General features: G+C 39.9%; 1 protein-coding gene across 3 annotated transcripts in view; it reads right to left on the bottom strand.

Annotated features, from left to right (window-relative positions):
- The window catches only part of LOC149078262 (paired box protein Pax-3-B-like), a 100,592-nt gene that overhangs the window by 38,189 nt on the left and 42,729 nt on the right, over window positions 1–19,674 (bottom strand). For all 3 annotated transcript variants that reach the window (XM_089241871.1, XM_089241872.1, XM_089241873.1), the window contains exons 2-3: window positions 4,587–4,759; window positions 1,820–2,120 (exon numbers count right to left, since the gene is read on the bottom strand). In XM_089241871.1, coding sequence (XP_089097997.1) covers window positions 1,820–2,120; window positions 4,587–4,759 — 474 coding nt within the window. The remainder of the gene's footprint in view (window positions 1–1,819; window positions 2,121–4,586; window positions 4,760–19,674) is intronic.

The raw sequence follows: 19,674 nt of genomic DNA, 5'->3' as shown, positions 1-19,674 counted from the left end.
GATAAAAAATACCTGCCTTCCAATTTGCATACTTATTCTCGAAAATTGTAATCAGATCTATTGTTACGAGGCCCTCTCGCATTTAAAGTGCCCGGTTGGTCAAATGCGTCCAGAAGGCACGGAGTAAGCCAAGTTCTAAAGATTAAGAGCAGGAATTTATAGAACGTGTAGATCTACGGTTATACTCGCATATGTGAATAAACTGTGTAGTTTGATCTACCGCAGAAGCAAAAGAAATGCTACCAGATATCTAAACTGCAAACGAACTCGAAGATGTATCTACGGGTAACTCGATGATGGTGACTAACCAAAAATAAGGTGCATGCACTTAGGGATAATATTGCGGCTATGCTAAGGTTCAGTGGTTAATCCTGAAAAAGGTTCGGAAAATTCTAAAAAGCAGTCAAAATGAGAGAGAAAATCTTGGAATGCTTAAGATTAGAGCAAGCTCAAAGGCCTGTCTTTTTGGAAAATTTGAAAGAATAAATTCCAAAGCGTACATTTTGTCAAATTCAAAAACATTGATAGTAACGTTGACTTGCGTTTCTTTGGGTTGCTCAATTCTAACAAATAAGATGTAAAATTTATTGGAATTCTTAACTAAGAAAAATATTGAATCTTGAGCAAAATTTTAATGAAAAGCTACGTAAATATGTAATTTTGGGGCTAGATTTATGTCAAACACTGAAACAAAATTTACTGAGCAATAGAGAGGCTTCATAATTCATCTCTACTAAAAGTAGAAGCAGATGTACTATGTATCATTGGTTTTGAAGATGTCGTCAAAGACACTTTGCAAAACTGTAAAAAAAGCGGGAAGGAGGACCTTTCAAATAAATGAAGTGTGTGCGCAGAAAAATATTTATATCATATCCTGCCTTAGATATTATTTACTTCTGAAGTGTAAAATTTCATTCAATTTGTTTTTTCAATTGATAGATTCAAGATTGGATAAAATTGATTTATGGGGGCACCAAAATTACTCAAGTGCTTCGGGCGTCTTGATCCGGGGGGCCCTGGTCATCACCAACATAAACAGAGCAACGTAAAAAAAAAAGGTTGGGAATGTGGGGAAAATTTCCCGATTTCTTCATTTCTCCCAATTTTCATTCCGGAAACTCGTTTTCTTGTACGAAACGACGCGTAGCGTTTCTTTTTCTTAAGACAGAAGAATAGCAACCACAACTTCAGCAGAAAAATAGAGAAACAACTAGAATAGTGTAGGGAAGAAGAATACGTGACTGGTGTTACTGTTTTACATTTAGAAACACTGGGGGGCAAAGAAGGAAGCGGGATAGAGAAGAGTTGGGAATACACAGCTTAAGAGAAAAAAAGCCTCGCCTCATTTTCGCGTTGCACAACAAACGTTGCATTATTTCTGTACGAAACAAAGATAGAGATAGATGGAGGGAGGGTCGAGCGAGAGCACTACACACAGGGTTAAACGCGTATCAGTGTGCGTGTGTGTGATGAATGAAACCTTAAGCAAACCTTGGCCTTTCTTAAAAAATCCCAGTTTAATTACTTTCGCGATTTGGGCGCATAGAAAAATGGAGAGCGTCCACAATCGCAGCATTGTACGTGGGGAAACCGTAACCCAAAAAACTCTCGCTCTTTTTTGGAAAAGTGTGAGCAACGACGCGAGTTGATTATGATAATAATTGATACATTCTAAGGGTGACGTTCGTTAGTTACCCCCGCGAATTCGTTTTCTTTGCGTTGGAACTGACCCCGCGCAAATACCGTGTTGAGCGAGGCACACGAGACGAAGAAATGTGGTTACGATTAGCTTTTAGGTTAATAACTCTTAATAACTCACTTTTCTTTTCTCCCCCGAGGATGCCGTCGATGGAGTGGTTGTGTCCCTTGGAGTGGGTTCCGTCCTTGCTGAGCTGATCGGCGCTCGTCGACGTCGTCGTTCTCAGGAGCCTGCTGATGGCGCTGATGGACGGAGCGTTGCTCCTGTCGCACAAACCTTCCTTGATAAGCTTGTCGCGTATTTCCCAACTGAAAATACCCGGATTCTCTTTACGGTATTCTTCTATCCGCTTTTCTACTTCCGGAGTAGATACCCGAGATTTGCTGCCACCGATCACTCCGGGCCGAATGCTACCAGTTTCCTTGAAAGTAAAATGAAAGCGAATTGCGTCGTTAAAATGAATCAATCGGCTATAGGACAGACACATTAACACAAGTGACCCAATTGTAATGTTAGATTTCATCCAACCAATTTCATTTTGATATCCATTGACTCTTAAAACATAGGTTTGTCATCTTCTTACGACGAATAACTTTAAACCAGCTTTATCTGGAAAAAATAACTTTGAAGAATAATTTCACTCCTCTCCAAAATGCCACAGGGCATACTTATAAACAGAAGGGTATTTTTTTAATGCCAAAAACAGAGAAATAACTGTATTAAAAAAAATTACTAAAAAGGAGTTACTTAATGAATTAGTAAATTATTTAGATAATATTTCAGTTACTTGTAGGAGAATTTCGACGAAATTTAGAGGAGTGAAATTGAATTTTAATGCGCAATCGACACATGCGTATTGGTGAACACTGAGCCTCTAACAGACTATTACTCAACCGTATATGCACCTCTTAAGTTTAGTTTGTTTTGCAACCAGAGGGGTATTTTTTAACTAAATGGTTGAAAAGAAAAAGCAAAAAGAGATCTTGGAAACTAAGTTGGCAACGAGAGGCGTACGCAAGGGGGTTTGTGCCGCCGCCCCCCCCCCAAGCCGAACAAAATTCAGGAAAACAATTTAATATTTTGGTGGGAAAAAAAATTAAATATTGAAAAAAAATACCAATTATGCTATGTTAACCAGTTTCCTATTAATTTAAATGCTTTTTGAAGGGTGATAACTCAGAATTTCTCGGGAAGAAAATTTTTGTGCCTCTCCCCACGTTGGCAACACTGGTGTTATATATGTAAGCGTGGCCCTAACGTATTTATGTTGTAAAAGTTAAACTTATGCCATGTTATGCTGGTGCTGCCATCTGTTTAGGCCCGTCTTAAGAGCATCATGAATCCCGGGCCAAGTGATTTTTCTGAGGCCGTCCCTAGAAAATATACACACTCACTCTCAAAAATTTCAATGATATTTCATTTTTGTGAGGCCCCATAAGTTAAGACGGCGATGCATCTGTCTTCCATATTTTGTAGTGAAAATGGCAGTTGCTTGAATTGTGTTGTTTTGTAAGTATCGTGTTGAAGGTCTGTCTGCTTGCTCTCTACGAAGAGACTTCTTCAAATGAGGGACCGGCTCGCATTCGAACCTTCAAGTCCGAAAACCGCAGAAAACTAACTTCAGCCGACCACCACTGTGCCACCGACGGGGTTCGAACCGAGCTCCTCACGATGAGAGTCCAGCACGATGCCCAACTGACTGAGGGACAGTCAAATTTCCTGGCTGCCTGCGTTCAATAATTATTATTAAATGTACGTAGGCCTACAGCGAAAGTCCGTTTCTACGAGAGCTCACAATCACGAGGAAAATTTTCGTTAAAACGGACCTTTCGTTACGAGTGAATTCCAGTTTTTTGCTCTGTCGTGTTATAAATTTCATAAAATCGCTGCTATAGTTGCATTATATAATCGTGTTTTAGTTCATTTTGTTCTAATATAAGCAAATGAACGTAACCTCAGTGAACGTGAAAGTGATTTTTAGTCTCGCAGCAGTTCAGGGACGTCGAAGTGCTTAAAACGCTTTGGGAGCTCGACTTGAGTTTTATATAGAAAATTTTAATTTCTAAATTAGTTACGGGGTACAAAATACTGCGGGCACTCGGCAGTGACCACAGTTTCTTGGTCGCTGTAGGAGAGACAAAAGCCGAATAAAATCGCCACACATCCCACGTGTAGGCCCATATGAAGTGGTGTGGAGCGGGGTAACAAAAATTAATCTTTTCTGGGTCCATCTTTTGTTAGAAAGTACTTCAAGTAACGTTTACAAGGATGTGAACCGTGATAAATGATAGTATAATCCATGCTTTCAATTCATTTCTTTCGAGTGGGGAATATTTTTCACGTTCTAGCGAAAGTTTTACAGTTTTAAGTAGCTGTATCCGAATAGTTTTTGTATCTTTAACATTAGCTATTTGACAATCACTCGTTATAGCGAAATATTCGTTATAACGGTCTTTTACTGTAGGGGAGTTGTTACGCTTGGGGATGATTGTTACGGTTTTTACATTTTAATCAATTTCGGGTATGTAATTCAAAGGAATATCTAAATTTTTGATATATCGGCATCAAGTTTGCACAATTGGCATGTTCTAGAGCTTTTTGAGAAAACAAAAAAATCAGTCTTTCTATGAAATACAAATTTTGAAATTTTTTTGTCGAGTGTGGCAATCAACTCCACATACTGGGAAAGTTGTCACAGAACATTAATTAGGAACATTAGTCTATCGTATGTATATTCACCAAGTTTTCAAAACGTTATCTATCCTACGTGAATATTGGTATTTGATACATCATAAGGGGGGGGGGGGGGGAGTAGTTTTAAAAAAATAAATTAAACGCCCATCCCCCGTTCGATGGAAATAAAAGAATGGAAAAGTAGAGCTCTTACCTGATATCGATTGAGAATTTTTGATACGCAGCCGTGAGACACCCGAAGCTGTCGACTTATGATGCAGGGTCGAACACCCGCAGCCGCCATCTCGACGATTTTCAATCGGATATGATTCGGAAGCGGCCGGCCATTTATGAACACTCCACCAAGCTGATTCACTCGCCCCTGACCTGAAAAATTAAAAGACAATAAAAGTCTCTATTTTCATGCATCTCATACATCATTCTGACGCGATTTTGCTTTTCATGTTGGAAAATTTCATCGACAATTTCGAAAAAGTTCGATTTTTAAAGCAATGCATCTCGATTTTTTGGCGTTGTTGTTGTTGTTTTCAAAATTTACATGAACTAATGCGTCCTTAATTGAAGTGCGACATTTTTTTGCGAATAAGAACACAAGTGATACGTACAGCTGGCGCGATGCAGAAATTTAGTTCGATTTTCTTTCCTTCGTGTGCATGGGCGGAGATACGGGGGGGGGGGGCATTGTCCCCCCCCCCCCCAGCGACTGATCTAATGTATATACCTATATATGAATTGACAGCAATAATGACCGTGCCCCCCAGACTTTCAAGTCTATCACCGCATGATTTCGTATTGAATGAGTTCGACAGGATAAGTTCTGCATATGCATATGTATGTCGGTCTCACATCATTGGGTCACGGATAAACAAATTCCTCGCTTATAAGAATAAAATCTTCCGAAACCAAAATTTATTCCACAGAGCCAATGTTAAAGTTTCTCGCTAATTAGAATAAATTCGGTAACTTTTCCCCAGATAATGCAGTAGAGGCATTTCAAATTCTAGGACAAATTAAAGTTTAGAATGCAATTAGAATTGCTAAAGCTGAAATTTCATAAGCGTTCAAAATTTCTCAAATTCAAGCATCAAACATTAAAAAATGCTTATAAAATTGAAAAATGGAAGCTTGGACAGAAAACGGAAAAATACTAATTTCGACAACATGTTGGCTAAGCTATACTGGAATGGTTTTAAGCTCAGAGGGCTTGACGCTTAGAAAAAAACAATTGCGATTAACGGTTGTGCAGCAGGATCTTGCACCGCTGGTCCGTGGGGATTTCACGCCCGTCGCCGCAGGTTTGTGAATTATTTATCCCATTTCATCCGATCCGGGAAATTAGCTCGATACAACAACGAATTCCCTAGAACAGTGGTTCGCAAATTTTTCTCACCCGCGGCTCCCTTGCTCAACTCATGGTTCGTCTGTGGCTCCCCACAATAATTTTGTACATATTTTCACTTTAAAAAAAAAACACGCCACTTCAAAGCCTAATATGCACACAAATCAATTTCAGCAGCTCACCGCACGCTCCTAGGAATTGCGACGCACGCTTTGAGGAAAAACACTGCTCTATATGAGAACTGTTTTATTTTTTTCACAAATCGTATTTGCAATCGCCTATACTCTTAATGTTAAACTCCTCTCTAAAATATCCTTTACTACGATAAATCCCTCTATAACGATATTTTTGAAGGAGACTGAAACTGGCGCTTCAAAACGATATTTTTTATATTTCGCTCAAAATCACCGTCAATATACAGTCGACCCCCGCTCAAACTTAAACGGATATCAAAACGATTCCGGCACAAAATACCCGATTAAGCGGGAAACAATTAGATTACAGTTTCATACCGTAGCGTGAGATTTTATATTGAAAAATTTACTGTACGCAAATAATTATCATACATATTATCCGAGCAAAATGAATCAGAGATTTCAAATTTGAAAGAAATATTCATAAAATAACAAAACCAATATCAGCTCCAAAGGCAGATAGAATATATAGTGTAATATATATGTATAGATTTGTGTGCGAATTCAAAAAGCAAATTAGCCCTAGTGCTGAGAGAGAAATAAACAGAAACGAAATTTCAAATTGAAATTATAATTATCATTTTATAGCATATGAATTCATTCCAATAGAAATTGGTCGACACAATCGAAATTAGATTTTCTCTTCCATTTTCTGATCTCAATCAAAAAAGAGCTCTTCCGTTCTTTCGCAAATCTTCAATTTCATCCACAGTTTTTGTAATGCAAGATAAGATACTCGAGCTTGAGAGTTTGAGATTCCACGTTCTTTGGCAATTTCAGTTCCAGTTTTTATTATTTATTATTGCAAATTCAAAACTCAGTCCGTTTCACAAACAGAAATTCTTTGTGCTGAGAATCACGTTCTGCGGACGTTACAATTTCTGATGAGTGGATTCAGAAAAATCCAATGCCTAGAGCAGGGGTGCACCAACACGGGCAGCAATTAGGATTTTTAGCATAATTTTGCCGCCATCACACCTTTAAAACTCGATAATTTCGTAATTGTGTGTTCCCACCTAAAACACTACCACTTCCTTAAATTTTTTCACTCGGAGCAGTTGCAGTTACGGCTCTGCACCAATATACGGCTCGCTGGCCAAATGCGGCCAGTGGTTCCATCCGACCCGCGGAAGATGTTCCGGTAGAAAATTATCAGTACATACAACACGAGAATTACTACAAATGCTGACCATATTTCCTTCATTAAAATACGGGATATCGCCAAAACATTGTCAAACTCAAACGCAAGTAAAAGTGCCAGTTACAGCGAAAAAAAATTGTCAAAGGCAAGTAAAGTTGTCAATTACAGCTAAAAAACAAAAAAAAAAAATGGTGAACGGCTGGCCATAGTGACGGACTCGAATCGCGAGAACCCAGGTTCGATTTCCGCGGTGACACGGTGATACTCTACTGCAATTGGTTTTCTTTGCTTCCCAACTTCGAGGCGCGAATGCGAGCAGATCTCCCCGTTAAAAAGTCTCGTCACAAGCAGCAACACGCCTACAATGGTGTAAATGATATTCAATTCACTACACTTCACTCATGATTTGTTCGATATACATACTTTGTTCCAGACTCTGCTACGAAGCTGGCCTGGAAGAGATCTCGGCAACGGCATGAGTCTGGTAGTATTCATTAGCCTGGCATTCATTCATTCAGTCAACAAAAAATGTCAAAAGCAAGTAAATTTCAACTATCGCTAAAATTGCTGAAAAACTGCCAGTTGCGTGTTGGATAAATGTGTGAGATAGATGCATTTATATGACTATTATATTAATATAACTATATTAATTATGATCGTCATAATTATCATAATATAATTTATGTCCCGAAAAGGATCTTAATTCTTGATTTGAAAAATTCAACTAAGCCTTGTTAAAAATTAAGGAAAAACGGGCCATTTTGTAAAAAAATTGAGACGGACAAATGACGGGAATACAGGTCCCCTGGTCATCCCTAGAGGTTTATGGTCCGCGAGAGGCATAAATACTACGCATGTGGCCCACGGATTGAAAAGAATGTGCACCCTGGCTTAGAGAGTGCAATCCAGTGAGCATTTTCAATTTCCACGAAGGTATAGCGCGGCCTACTCTAGTTTACCGAGCCACGTATAAAAAATGGGACTGTTTTGCCGTGTGTGGAAGAAAAATATGCATAGGTTTGAAAAAAAAAAGATATATACGAGCTGTTCCACACACACCCCCGCATGTTTTTTTTTTGAAAAAGGTAAAACGAAAATTAAAAGCATCTGCCGTGTTTTTTCTGCTGCAACCAATTCTGAAAAAACTCTTCAATCAAGAAAATTCACACAAAAAAATATTTAAAATGCAGATTAAAAAAAATTGCCGCTTTTTTTTTGCTAACTTTTTGGGTGAATTGGCTTCGATCAATATCTGTCTAGCATGCGGAAGCGTATTTACGGGGAGGGGCTTTGCGTGCTATAAACCAGGGCGGCAAGTTCGAAGGGGCGGCTAATTTAAGGAATGTGTGTTGAGGAAAATTAGTACAGTAGAGGAAACGCAGAAAATTTTTTATTATACGTCGGGGGGGGGGGGGTAAAATGACAAATCCGCCCCTGCCTAAAGATCGAGAGACTTGGTGAGTACGTGACCAAAAAAATGCCAAGAAAGTGTGCGAGTGACGAGAAGAGTTACCTAGAGTGTGCGCAAGCACGTGAATGACCTAAAGATTGACCTAGAGAGCGAGAGATCAGATCGATGAGCGACCGAAAGAGCGATTGCAAGAATGTGAGTGACTTGTAGAGTGTGTAAGCAGGGGAGTGACCTAGAGAGTGAGGAACTACTTCAGTGAACGACCGAAAGAGTGATCAAAAAATTACCAAGAAAGTGTTCAAGCATAAGAGACCAAAAGAGTGAGAGACAGAGGAGTATTCACTGGTTCTGGGGCCTAAGTGGACTATAGCCTAGGGTAGCAAATTTGAGGAATGAGTGGTCCAGAAAAAACGACTGGTATTGGTGGCAAAACCATGAATATGCGTCTGTTGGGCGTGAGTTTTGGTTTCCCAGAATCGCCCTGTTATCCACCAAATACGAAATATATTTCCACAAACGGAACAATAATAATAATATTTTCTTTAGACAGGGTTAACACTACTAAACTACACATACATCTCGTCCATATTCTTTTACGGAACTTCTAACGAACTGGTACATGTTGGAATGTGTGTGTCGGTATTGTGAACCTAACGTGAAGTTTGCTTCTCTGTACGGCTTGTTTAGTGCTTCCACCTATCATCCATTTTTCGAACTATGAGTGAAGTGTAATAATTGAATATTTGTACGGTTTGTGGGCCTGTTGCTCTCTGTGGCGAGACGTTCAAAGGGGAAATCGGTTCGCACTCACGCCTCAAAGTTCGGAACCACAGAAGACCAACTTCAGCCACCCACCGCTGTGGGGTTCGAACACGAGCGATTCGAGTCCGTCACTATGACCACTCGACCACCACAGCGGCCACAGGGTTATATCTGGAAGTTGATGAGTCACGCGCATTGCATGCGGTCGGTGTCAATCGAAAACTTGCTCAAGAAGAGCCACATACTTCGAGATTTCTCGTCGTCTTACTTGAAGTAATCACTGTTAAATTCGCAAATTTCTCGCGATATGTTACGGTAGTTTCACAGTGTGTTACACTCTTTCTGACAAACATTTGCCAAAAAAGTGCTTAATCCATAGATGTTATCGTAAAGAAAAAAAGGGGGGGGGGAATCGACAGAGTGCGTGCGTGCGCGCGTTCTCAGCAGAAAAATATATAAAACGGGTACACGCTAATGTATACACTCTCAAAAGTCGCATTTACGCATTTTTGATCCGATTACTGGCGTTACCGGTGAATGGCGTTGCTAATGCCCGATCCAGGGATCCTATTTCAATCTACCCGTTGCCCCCTCTCTTTTTTTTGTGTGTGTGCTGGAGCCCGACTTCACGGTTGATGAGTATTCGGTGGGAAAAGGTGGAATGAGATGCTGTTCCGGGATGAGGGGGGACGGAATAGTCCGAGGAAAATCTTTAGATACGCTTGTCACGCGTTAGCATCTCCAAAAAGAAGTCGCGTTCACATATAATATATATCACCCGTATATAGCGCACGTTCACACGTTAATGTTCCCAAACGCGAGTATAAAAGTTTCCTATAACATGCGTACAGAAAAATGATGAAAAAAAAGAAAGAAAAATTGTTCGAGGATGGATAGTGTCCCGGAAAAAAAACACATGAAAGGAGCCAAGGGAACGTTTAATGGCACTTCTCCCAGCCAGTTCCATTTTTCAACGGGCCACACTGTCACCTCCAATGAGAAAACCATACGCACACAATACAAGATGTTTCAGCGGCAGCTGTTTGGTCCATTTTCAGAAACTCCAGTTCGTTTCTACAATTTGAACACTCTTCTCACGTCGATTCAATCGTTAACATATGCATTATGTATAATACTTGCGTATCCTCGCGACCCTCGTCGATCAAAAAAGAAGTCTATTCATTTATTTGCATCATCTCAGAACAGATTACACACGGATGTTTACAGGCCAGCAATTCGTGTGGGAGAGCGATGAGAGTCTCACACACAAAAACAGTCATTCAATATGCTATGGATCTCTCTCTACGGATTTGCACCCAACTCGACCGATAAACCAACCATGAATCTGAATCTCAAGAGTATTTTTCATCTAAACCGAGCACAAACCCGATTTATCGCCAATACGGGTAATTTTTATCAACGTTTTAACCATTTTCAGGACTAAATAAGAGTGCGAACATAACGCCCGCTGGTTTCCGATTCTGCGAATCCCCGCCATTACGGACTAGTTGAAAAACCTGAAATTCAAGTTTTTAACCAATCCGTAACGGCGCCGATTTGCAAAATCGGAAATCAGCGTGCACTATGTACGCATCCTTATGTAGGAAAGACGTCCAATCTCTCTCGGTTGGATAAGAGCGCCCTCTGGTGATGTGCACCGGGCGCTAGATTGATAGCGAACTCTCCCCAGAAGAGATAAGTTGTAGAGGAAATGTACCTAAATGTGGCTGTCTAGTGTTCGGTGTCGTGAAGTTCTAAAATCTGTATCAGATGACAAATGAAGTGTAAGGATTGAATATTTGTGCCATTGCATTGTGGAGTCTGTTATTGTCTGTGGCAACCGGGACAGATCGGCTCGCATTAGTGCCTCGAAGTTGGGAACCCCAAAAAAAAATCGCAAAAAAACTGAGCAAGCCTAATGCAGTACAATATTGTAATGATCCATCGGAAACATATTCCTGACGGAGAGAGAGATATGTACATGTTACTGCCAAAGCCCGAAATTGGTCAGTTCGTGAACTGGCCGGCCCATCCCATCTGGTGGTCTGGCCAATGTCGGAATTTCGGGCTTTCGCTAGACTTTGGCCGGCCTCGACATTTCGATCCCTATATACATAAATCACTAAGATATCGATATTCAGATTGATCCTTAATTTATAATTAGCTATAATTAACACGCGCCAACATGGTGATGACCGTGAACAATAAGGATCGATGTATATGGATATGTAAGGGGCCAGCCAAAGCCAAACGAAAGCCCGAATTTCGGCCATTGGCTGGGTCAACTGCGTGAACTGGCCAACTTCGGGTTTTGGAAGTAACATATATAAGAGATCCACGACACACACCAACGGTTAAATGAATCTCGGACGAATTCAAGATATCCCCTACACCAGTGTTTCTTAACCTTTTTCAACTCATGCCCCCCCCCTATGGATCACATTTTTATCTCGTATATATATATAGCCCCTGTCTTATCCAGGCCCCCCCCCCCTACTCCCATCCAAGAGTGAGATACTTTACATTTTTTTCTTATGAATGAAATTTTAATAAATCAGATCAATCTCTAGAATCCTGGCCAGGCACGGGTTCAAATGCGGATTATCATTTCTCCCAGGAGTCAACTTATATGCTAAAAACGATCTGTGTAAAATACGGTACGATCCAACGAACATGCACGATAAATCGACCCTCCCAAGATATCAACCGTTGCTCTGGCGGCCCTCCATACTTAGCTAGAAGTAACAGCTTACATATGAAAATCATATAGTACCAGATACCTTTATCTGAAACCGACTATAGCTCAGGCCTACCACAATGAAGTGATTTTCTGCCCTTTACCCAATTGGGTGAGCTATAGCGGTAGTACCAGATACCATATAGTGCAGTCCTTTTTCCTCCATTATAGACATGAAGATCCGGCTCATGCCCCACATAGACCCCCAGGGTTAAGATGCCCCTGGTTCTATAGACGGATCTGATGAATTCTGAAAGTCGCGTATTATTTTTCAACCATGTTTCACTTTTGAAGCTTTTCTCTTCACAGCTCTCTGACTCCCTTCACAACCTGTCGTGGATCACCTTTCTTCTGATTCACAGCCTACTGAGACGGAAAACATTTCGAGTGGGAATGTTATAAGCGGGATCTACTGTACTGCGTAGGTGGACCTGAATGCACCGAGCTGCGTGGATTATGAAAAGATTAATGAGATTGAATCAATCCTGCCTATCAATATTTGAATTGACCTCTCTCTCGATATTTCAAAATGGAACTGATGAACCCAAACTCACTTTCAAGCCGAAGTTTCTGGTCGGGGGAAAAGAAAATTAACACTTACTTTCTGGCAAAAGAACTCGAAAAGTACAGTATTGAAATGAAATAAAGAATTATATGTTGTGTCGGGAGGGTGTTTTTTTGAGTGGAACCCACATGTCTGACATGTGACTAACCACAGTATATGCTGAGTGACAGATTCCTTACCTGATGATGGGAAACAATTTCATTTTATGCCATGTACTCTTTGTATTTATGTTTTCTTGATGATTATTATGTTCATTGATGTCTTTTTTTAATAATTATACGATCGTCTACCTGTAAAACTATTTTAAGGCACAGGTGAAATAAAATAAAATAAAATCGACTCGCGGTAATTCCGAGTGCCAATAATACTCTGTACATATTTGTAAATGGCAATACCGATGGACAAATGAGAAGAAAACTGGTCGAAAAATGTATGCCCTTCTTCCAACGGTTAAGTGTAAGTTTAGCAAATGGACCAGAGAAATGATCATCTTCTTCTCCGAACATGGTCCATTTCCAACATATATGGCAAGGTTTCATCGACGAACTGGCAAATGGGTAGAAGATGTCACTCCCACTGACGAAATATTTTCATATTGGTGAAATGTCTGAAAATACTCAGGCCTGCAAAGTCAATGTCCTCAAGAACACAAATCTTCACGTCAAAATTAAAAGATTGGTAAATTTTATCCAAGAACATCAAGATAAAATTATCATTCCTAGAGAGGCGGACTTACAAATTACTGCCGAAGAGAATTTTCTGTCGGACTCGGACTCTGATTTCGAACTATAAGTCTGACTTGCACGGAATGTATAGCTAGGTCTATTATACTTAACAGAAACGTATATGATTCCTTTCTTATATACATAATACTGTATTGAGAATGATATTATTTTCGAATTGTCATTTTTACTATGTCTATTGCCAACAATGTATGTTTACAATTCTCCATACATATCTTTTGATATCTTCATATATTATCCTGTGAATTATAATTCTATATATATCTTGCATCATTCATATATTCATATGTATATATATTCAGCTTGTTATATTTTTTATAATATATTTTTTTTTAAACTGTGATGTTTGACAAAATCCGTTATACTGATTGTTGTTAATTCCCACTCCTGAATAGTTATTACTCTATGCCGTGCTGTGCTCTTTTTATGTTATCGTTTTAGGTGGATGATGCAACTGCTCGATGTGAAGAGACGCCAGAATAGGATTCGACTGGTTACTTGACCAGCAACTAGGGATTGAGTGCAATGATGATAATGGTTTAATATGTGCCGCTGGATGAGGAACGGACGTACGGTTTTTCCCCGTTGATCCAATGGACGGGGCGTGACGGATGGTGCCGTCCTGCTGTAGGTCCGGCGGTACCATGGGCTGCCAGGGTGTTCTTACTGGTCATTTGCGTGGGTCGGAAGTCCGGTGATGCGATGCCGGCCGGCGTTCGACCGGTGGTCTTGGTAGCTGCCGGGCTTTCCCTTTTCCAACATGGCCCAGCCGTAAGGTGACCTGCTTATATCCCACAGGGACAGAGCGGGGGCCATGCTTGGTGTTTGTGTGTGTACATATTTATGTTTGCTCTCTGTGGAAAACTCTTCGATAAATCTCAAGAAATCACCATTTTCTCGGTGTACTTGACTAGTCCTGCTGTTAGTGATGACCAGAGCCCGGATTATATGCACTAAAAAAGTGACGAAATATGCTCCAAAAATATGCAAATTGCACTTAAAAATACCGAAATATGCAAATTGCACTTAAAAATACCGAAATATGCCCTTAAAAATGCCGAAATATGCTAAAATATGCACTCAAAAATACCAAAATATGCATTAAAAATATACACTAAAAAATCATGAAAAAGTTAAATTATCAAAAATGAGAAAATATGCATTTTAAAAAAATCACTGCAACAAAAGCACACAGTTATGCTGTTAAAATGAATATTTTCCATTTCTTAGTGCATATTCGTTTACAAAAAAATATCCCCGCATTTATCTGCATATGCAAAAAACTTCAACATATTTTTTTATTTAGGCATTTTTAATTTCTAGTTTGTTGTAGCTGCTCTCAGTAACGGAATACACCAGTCACAAAAGAATTTCAACACTATTTCTAAAAAAATTGAACGCTTTTGGCTTATCTTTAGAAATAGCCTTAATAATAGAGCACTTGATATTTGGAAAATATTAACATCTCTATTAATTCACTAAATGTTGTAAAAATACAGCGAAACCCCCTCTTAACGGACACTCCCTCAGATGCGGTCTAACTTCTTTCACGGCCAAATAATATTTTCTCCTTGTATAACAGAAGTATTCATTTCAAATCCCTGTGATCAACGACCACCCCTCTTTCACGAACGAATTTTTTTATCCCGCCGGTGAACGCAAAACAGAGGTTTTACTGTATTACTAGCAATATGTATTTGAAAGATCATAAAAACGGGTGATTACGCTTAAATAATCTTTCAAAAATATGCACTTATTCTGAAAATTCTTCGATTTTATGCATTTATATGCATTAATGCTAAAAAAAGGCCAAAATATGCTACATTTGCATATAATCCGGGATCTAAATGACGAACGAAGTGAAGAAGTACTGAAATGAAGACGGGAAATCGAACCACCAACTTCTCGCAGTCCGGGCGAGTGCTCTACCATTAAGACTTATTTTCGCGGTCTCAACTCTTACTTATTGTCATCGAGATTTCTCGTTTAACGCTTTTTTACGGTAGGCCTACCTTATGGATCAAAGGGGAACAAGCAGTAGACTTGTTGTTTTCCTTTACTTCTTATGGTGAAAACTTAAAATTGAACAGGGCGCGGTAGCCCATGCCGATAAGATACTCGCCCAGAGTACCAAAGGATGTTTAGAGGTGTCACGAGTTCGATACCCGGTTCGTCCTTGTCAGAAAACTTTCCTGACACAGGGGTACAACAGAAACGGCGGCATGACCGCAGAAAAAATTGCTACCGCAGGGAGTCCCCCATCGAGCCCCTCGATGAGTATAAAAATAAGCCTGCCGTTCGGAATCGGCTTTAAATTGTAGGTCTAATTAGTCCTGACCGTAGTACGACAAAAATGATTAAAAAGAAACAGTTCAAAACATAGCGGGGAGGGCGAATCACCGAGGCTGTATATAGTGAACGGAGGAAGGGGTCCACCCCCACCCTTCCACCTATGCCAACTACACAATCTTGTTTACTGAACGGGAAAAGGGGCGATCGTGCGCCCCAACCTCTGTACTCGCCTTAGACCAGCGTTTCTCAACCGCTGGGTTCCGCAGCCCAGTAGCTGAGCATCACATCAGTCGAACCGTACATTTTATCCATTTATTCCCCATTAGTAGCGTGTATGATCGGGTTTCCACTTATAAAAAAGAAATTAATCGGGCCACGGACATCCCAAGGAAAACCACAGCACTGGACTAGTAGTGCTTGACCGGGATGCGGGAGAGCATTTTTTGGGGTGCGGTATAGGAAAAAAAAATTATAGAACGTTGACGATTCAAGAAAACTTTTTTTTTTTTCAAACCGAGAGCAACTCAGGTCTATCGCCATAGGCAATTTTCTACCTAGTGAGTTGTGCCGGAAGTGTAATTGTGTGTACCTAACAGTTATGATTTTTCAGTGCTGCCATCTATATCTCAGAATTGAAGTGAGTGATGTGTCGTGACTGAATATCTGTACTGTTTGTAGGTCTGTTACTCTCTGTGGCGAGACTTTTTAACGGGGAGATCGGCTCGCATTTGCGCCTCGAAGTTGGGAACCACAGAAAACCAACTTCAGCCGACCACCACTGTGGCGACGGTGGGGCTCGAACCCGGGTCCTGAAATTCGATAAACATTGAATTCTTCGATTCTAAAAAAAAAAAACCATGAATTATACAGACATTTTGACACCTTATCTTTTAACTTTCGCTTGTAGAAATATATGATGAAATTCGCGTTGCCAAGAGTTTCTTTTTAGATTAGCGTTCGCATTTGTTTTCCACTTCGATTGAGAAAAAACACCATTAATACCCAAAATATTTCGCGGTTTAATTTACATCATTGCACCTCGTGTTATTAGCACGCTGCGTTTAAACTTGATACTGTCGTAAGAATGACTCCGGAAAAACGTCAGGAAATTTAATCAAGTGTCAAACATATATATATATATATATATATACAGGGTGTCCTGTAAGTCATAACTCGACCTTTATCTCATCAAGCGTTCAACCTAAAGGTATGGTTCCAATTTAAAAAATTCTCACAAAATGTGTTTAAAAAAAAAAATCGCCTCTTTGAGAATAGCTATGTCACACAAAATAAAAAAAAAATCTAAATTTTTATATGGATGCCCCGTGCTAAAAAACCCAGATAGAGAACGTTGTTGTCCCGTCTCTTCTCGTCCCAACTTCGAGGCGCAAATGCGAGCCGATCTCCCCATTAAAAGGTCTCGCCACAGAGAGCAACAGGCCTATAACGATGAATTATTCAATCATTACACTTCACTCATAGTTAGAAAAACTGGTGGCAGATGGCAGCACTACACATGACAAGCATTACACAAAAACAAAGAAACGTGAATTTTTTTTGTTGGCCTCAGAAGAGACAAGGCAACAACTTTCTGATAGGGTTTTTTTAGGACAGCGTGTCCATATAAAAATTTAGATATTTTATTGTACGACACACTATATTTTTGCTCTTACAACTGGTACAGGGTGATTTTTTAAACACGTGTCGAGCATTTTTCAAGTTGGAACCATTTTCCTATGATAAACGCTTGATGAGATAAGGGTCGGGTTAAGACTTTTAGGACACCCTGTATATTGTTGTACACACACACGAGCTGGAATAAATATAGAACAATTCAGTGAAACTTTTTCAAATCTTCAAAAAATGTTTAAAAAACAACACTAAATTTTTTTTGAACTTCTTACAGAAAAAAAAATAACGAATGAATAACTGATTATCCAAGGGGGGGGGGGGGCGGGATGGAAAAAAGGGTCATGAACCACTCACTGTACTAGACGATATCAGAACAGAAGATTCACGGCTGAAGTCCAATCCGGATCTGTGCCGTAGACATCGACTTAATGTCTTGATGCATAAAATTCATGGTCATGGCCAAAAATAGGCCACGGTTATGCCTGTAATGTATTCCTACGATATCAGCACGCATTCTCTCATATTGTTTAAGCAAACAAACACGTAATTGAGCCGTTTGCAGAAATGTCCCCTTTTTGTACCCGAAATATTAGAACTGAACAGTTGCAGCTTCGCATTTATAACCACGAAAGCTATACAACATTTATCCGAAAAAATTGATGTTCATTCGCACGCAAATATTCATGCAATAATCCGTTTGAAGTCAAATGTTCTAATTTTTAGAGAAAAAAAGAAGATAGAGAAAGTAATTTTTGACATTTTAGGAGGCATTCAATCCACTTTATGTGAATATTTTATTTCCGATATGCTCAAGAAGAAGAACCTTTTAGAATATGCAAATGGAAATTACAACCATACCATAAATTTGGGTTTTCCAACTTGAGCATTTCGTGAACTGCACTCGCGAGTTTCTGGGGTGTGTGTTAGGGTTTCATATTTTTTGGAAACAACGAATCATCCAACTTGACAGCCAAAAACCTAAAAATGACAGGTTTTGTTTTCGTAGCATGTATGACTACCCGTGAATCATGAAAATGTATTTACTTTGCATATTAAATTACTGTCAAATCCGACCGTATTTTAAATTAACAATTTCATAAACTTTTAAGCGCATTTTTCTCTATTACAAATGCAACTGTTCCTTAATTTAGGGACACCATTCCTAGACGGACGGACGTGTATCAGTAACTTTTTTTTCTTCTGTCAAAATATATACGTATACAATAGGTTTTCTAGGGTGCATTCTTCGGTTCTACAAGTCTCATAGTATGTACATAGTGGTTGCATTCCGGAAGCTACGACGAATAACAGAATAATACGCAATCACTCTACCCACTTCTGAATTTCATTTATCGAAGTGCTTCAAACAACACCATAACTACGAACGCGTGAAAATTGATTTCCAGTCGTATAATTGGTATTACGTGTATACTATATACATATTACGGGAAATGCTGCCGCAGACGGTCGATCACATACTCTTATGGGGGGAAGAGGGAGCAAAAAAAAGAAGAAAAAGGATGAATGTTTTTCTTTTTGAGGACGAAGGTTGAAATTGGCTGCCGCTCATTTCAGTTGGAAATGTTTTTGTCTTCTTTTTACGTTTGATCAAACACGCCCATCTTGACGCGCACACACACACCATCATTTTCTTCGTTCAATTTTGCCTCGGGAGACACCGATTAAGAAACACAGCTGATAAACTGCCTTTTTTTTCTTCTTCTTGCCTCTCCTGCCGTCCAAGTGGGGGGTAAATGATGGCATTTTGGCCACAATAATCACATGCTTTTTGACCGTGGAGGCCGAACGCAACTCCAGGAAGATTGTGGGGGGAAACACCGTGTTACATATAATGTATAATACACTCGAGGACGAGAAGAAACCCTGCTGCTGAAGAGAAGAATATAATAAGTGTATATATGCACTTGCCTTCGAGAGAGAGGAAAAGACCTCCCTTTGTGATGCGGCGTGTCAACCTCCTGTCGACGGCGTGAGAGCCATTTGTACAGAGTTTTGCTTTGCACAATGGGCGGGATCCACAAATCGCTTCACGTGAGGCATGTAAAAACTCACACGCAACCGGGACAGCGGACAATAATCAAAATGTTGCTCCTTCGTTTTTAAAATGTTGAAGAAAAAAGACCCGTAGTCCTCGTAGGAGCAATTATTGCTTGTTCTTTTTTCCTTTGAAAGCAACGTTCTCTTCTGTGGCTCTCTGACCAGGGGCGGCTCGAGATTACCCGCGGCCCGGGTACAAAGCCTCACTATGGCTTTAGGGGGTGCCGCCCGTAAAGACACCCCTTGCGGAAGGCTGACAGATCTACCTAGGACACACACAAACCATTGTTTATCGAGAAAGTGTGCGTGACCATACGTCCCGCTTTTGACGAAACTGTCTCGTTTTCACAGCAGTTGTTTTTGACTCTGTTTTTTTTTTTGGTACAGAATTATTTTTATCATTCTTG

Source organism: Pholcus phalangioides, unplaced genomic scaffold, assembly GCF_987345545.1.
Source record: "Pholcus phalangioides strain wild (caught in Gottingen) unplaced genomic scaffold, Ppha-v1.0 ptg000014l_1, whole genome shotgun sequence".
NCBI lineage: Eukaryota > Metazoa > Arthropoda > Arachnida > Araneae > Pholcidae > Pholcus > Pholcus phalangioides.
This window is presented reverse-complemented; position numbering and strand designations above follow the sequence as displayed.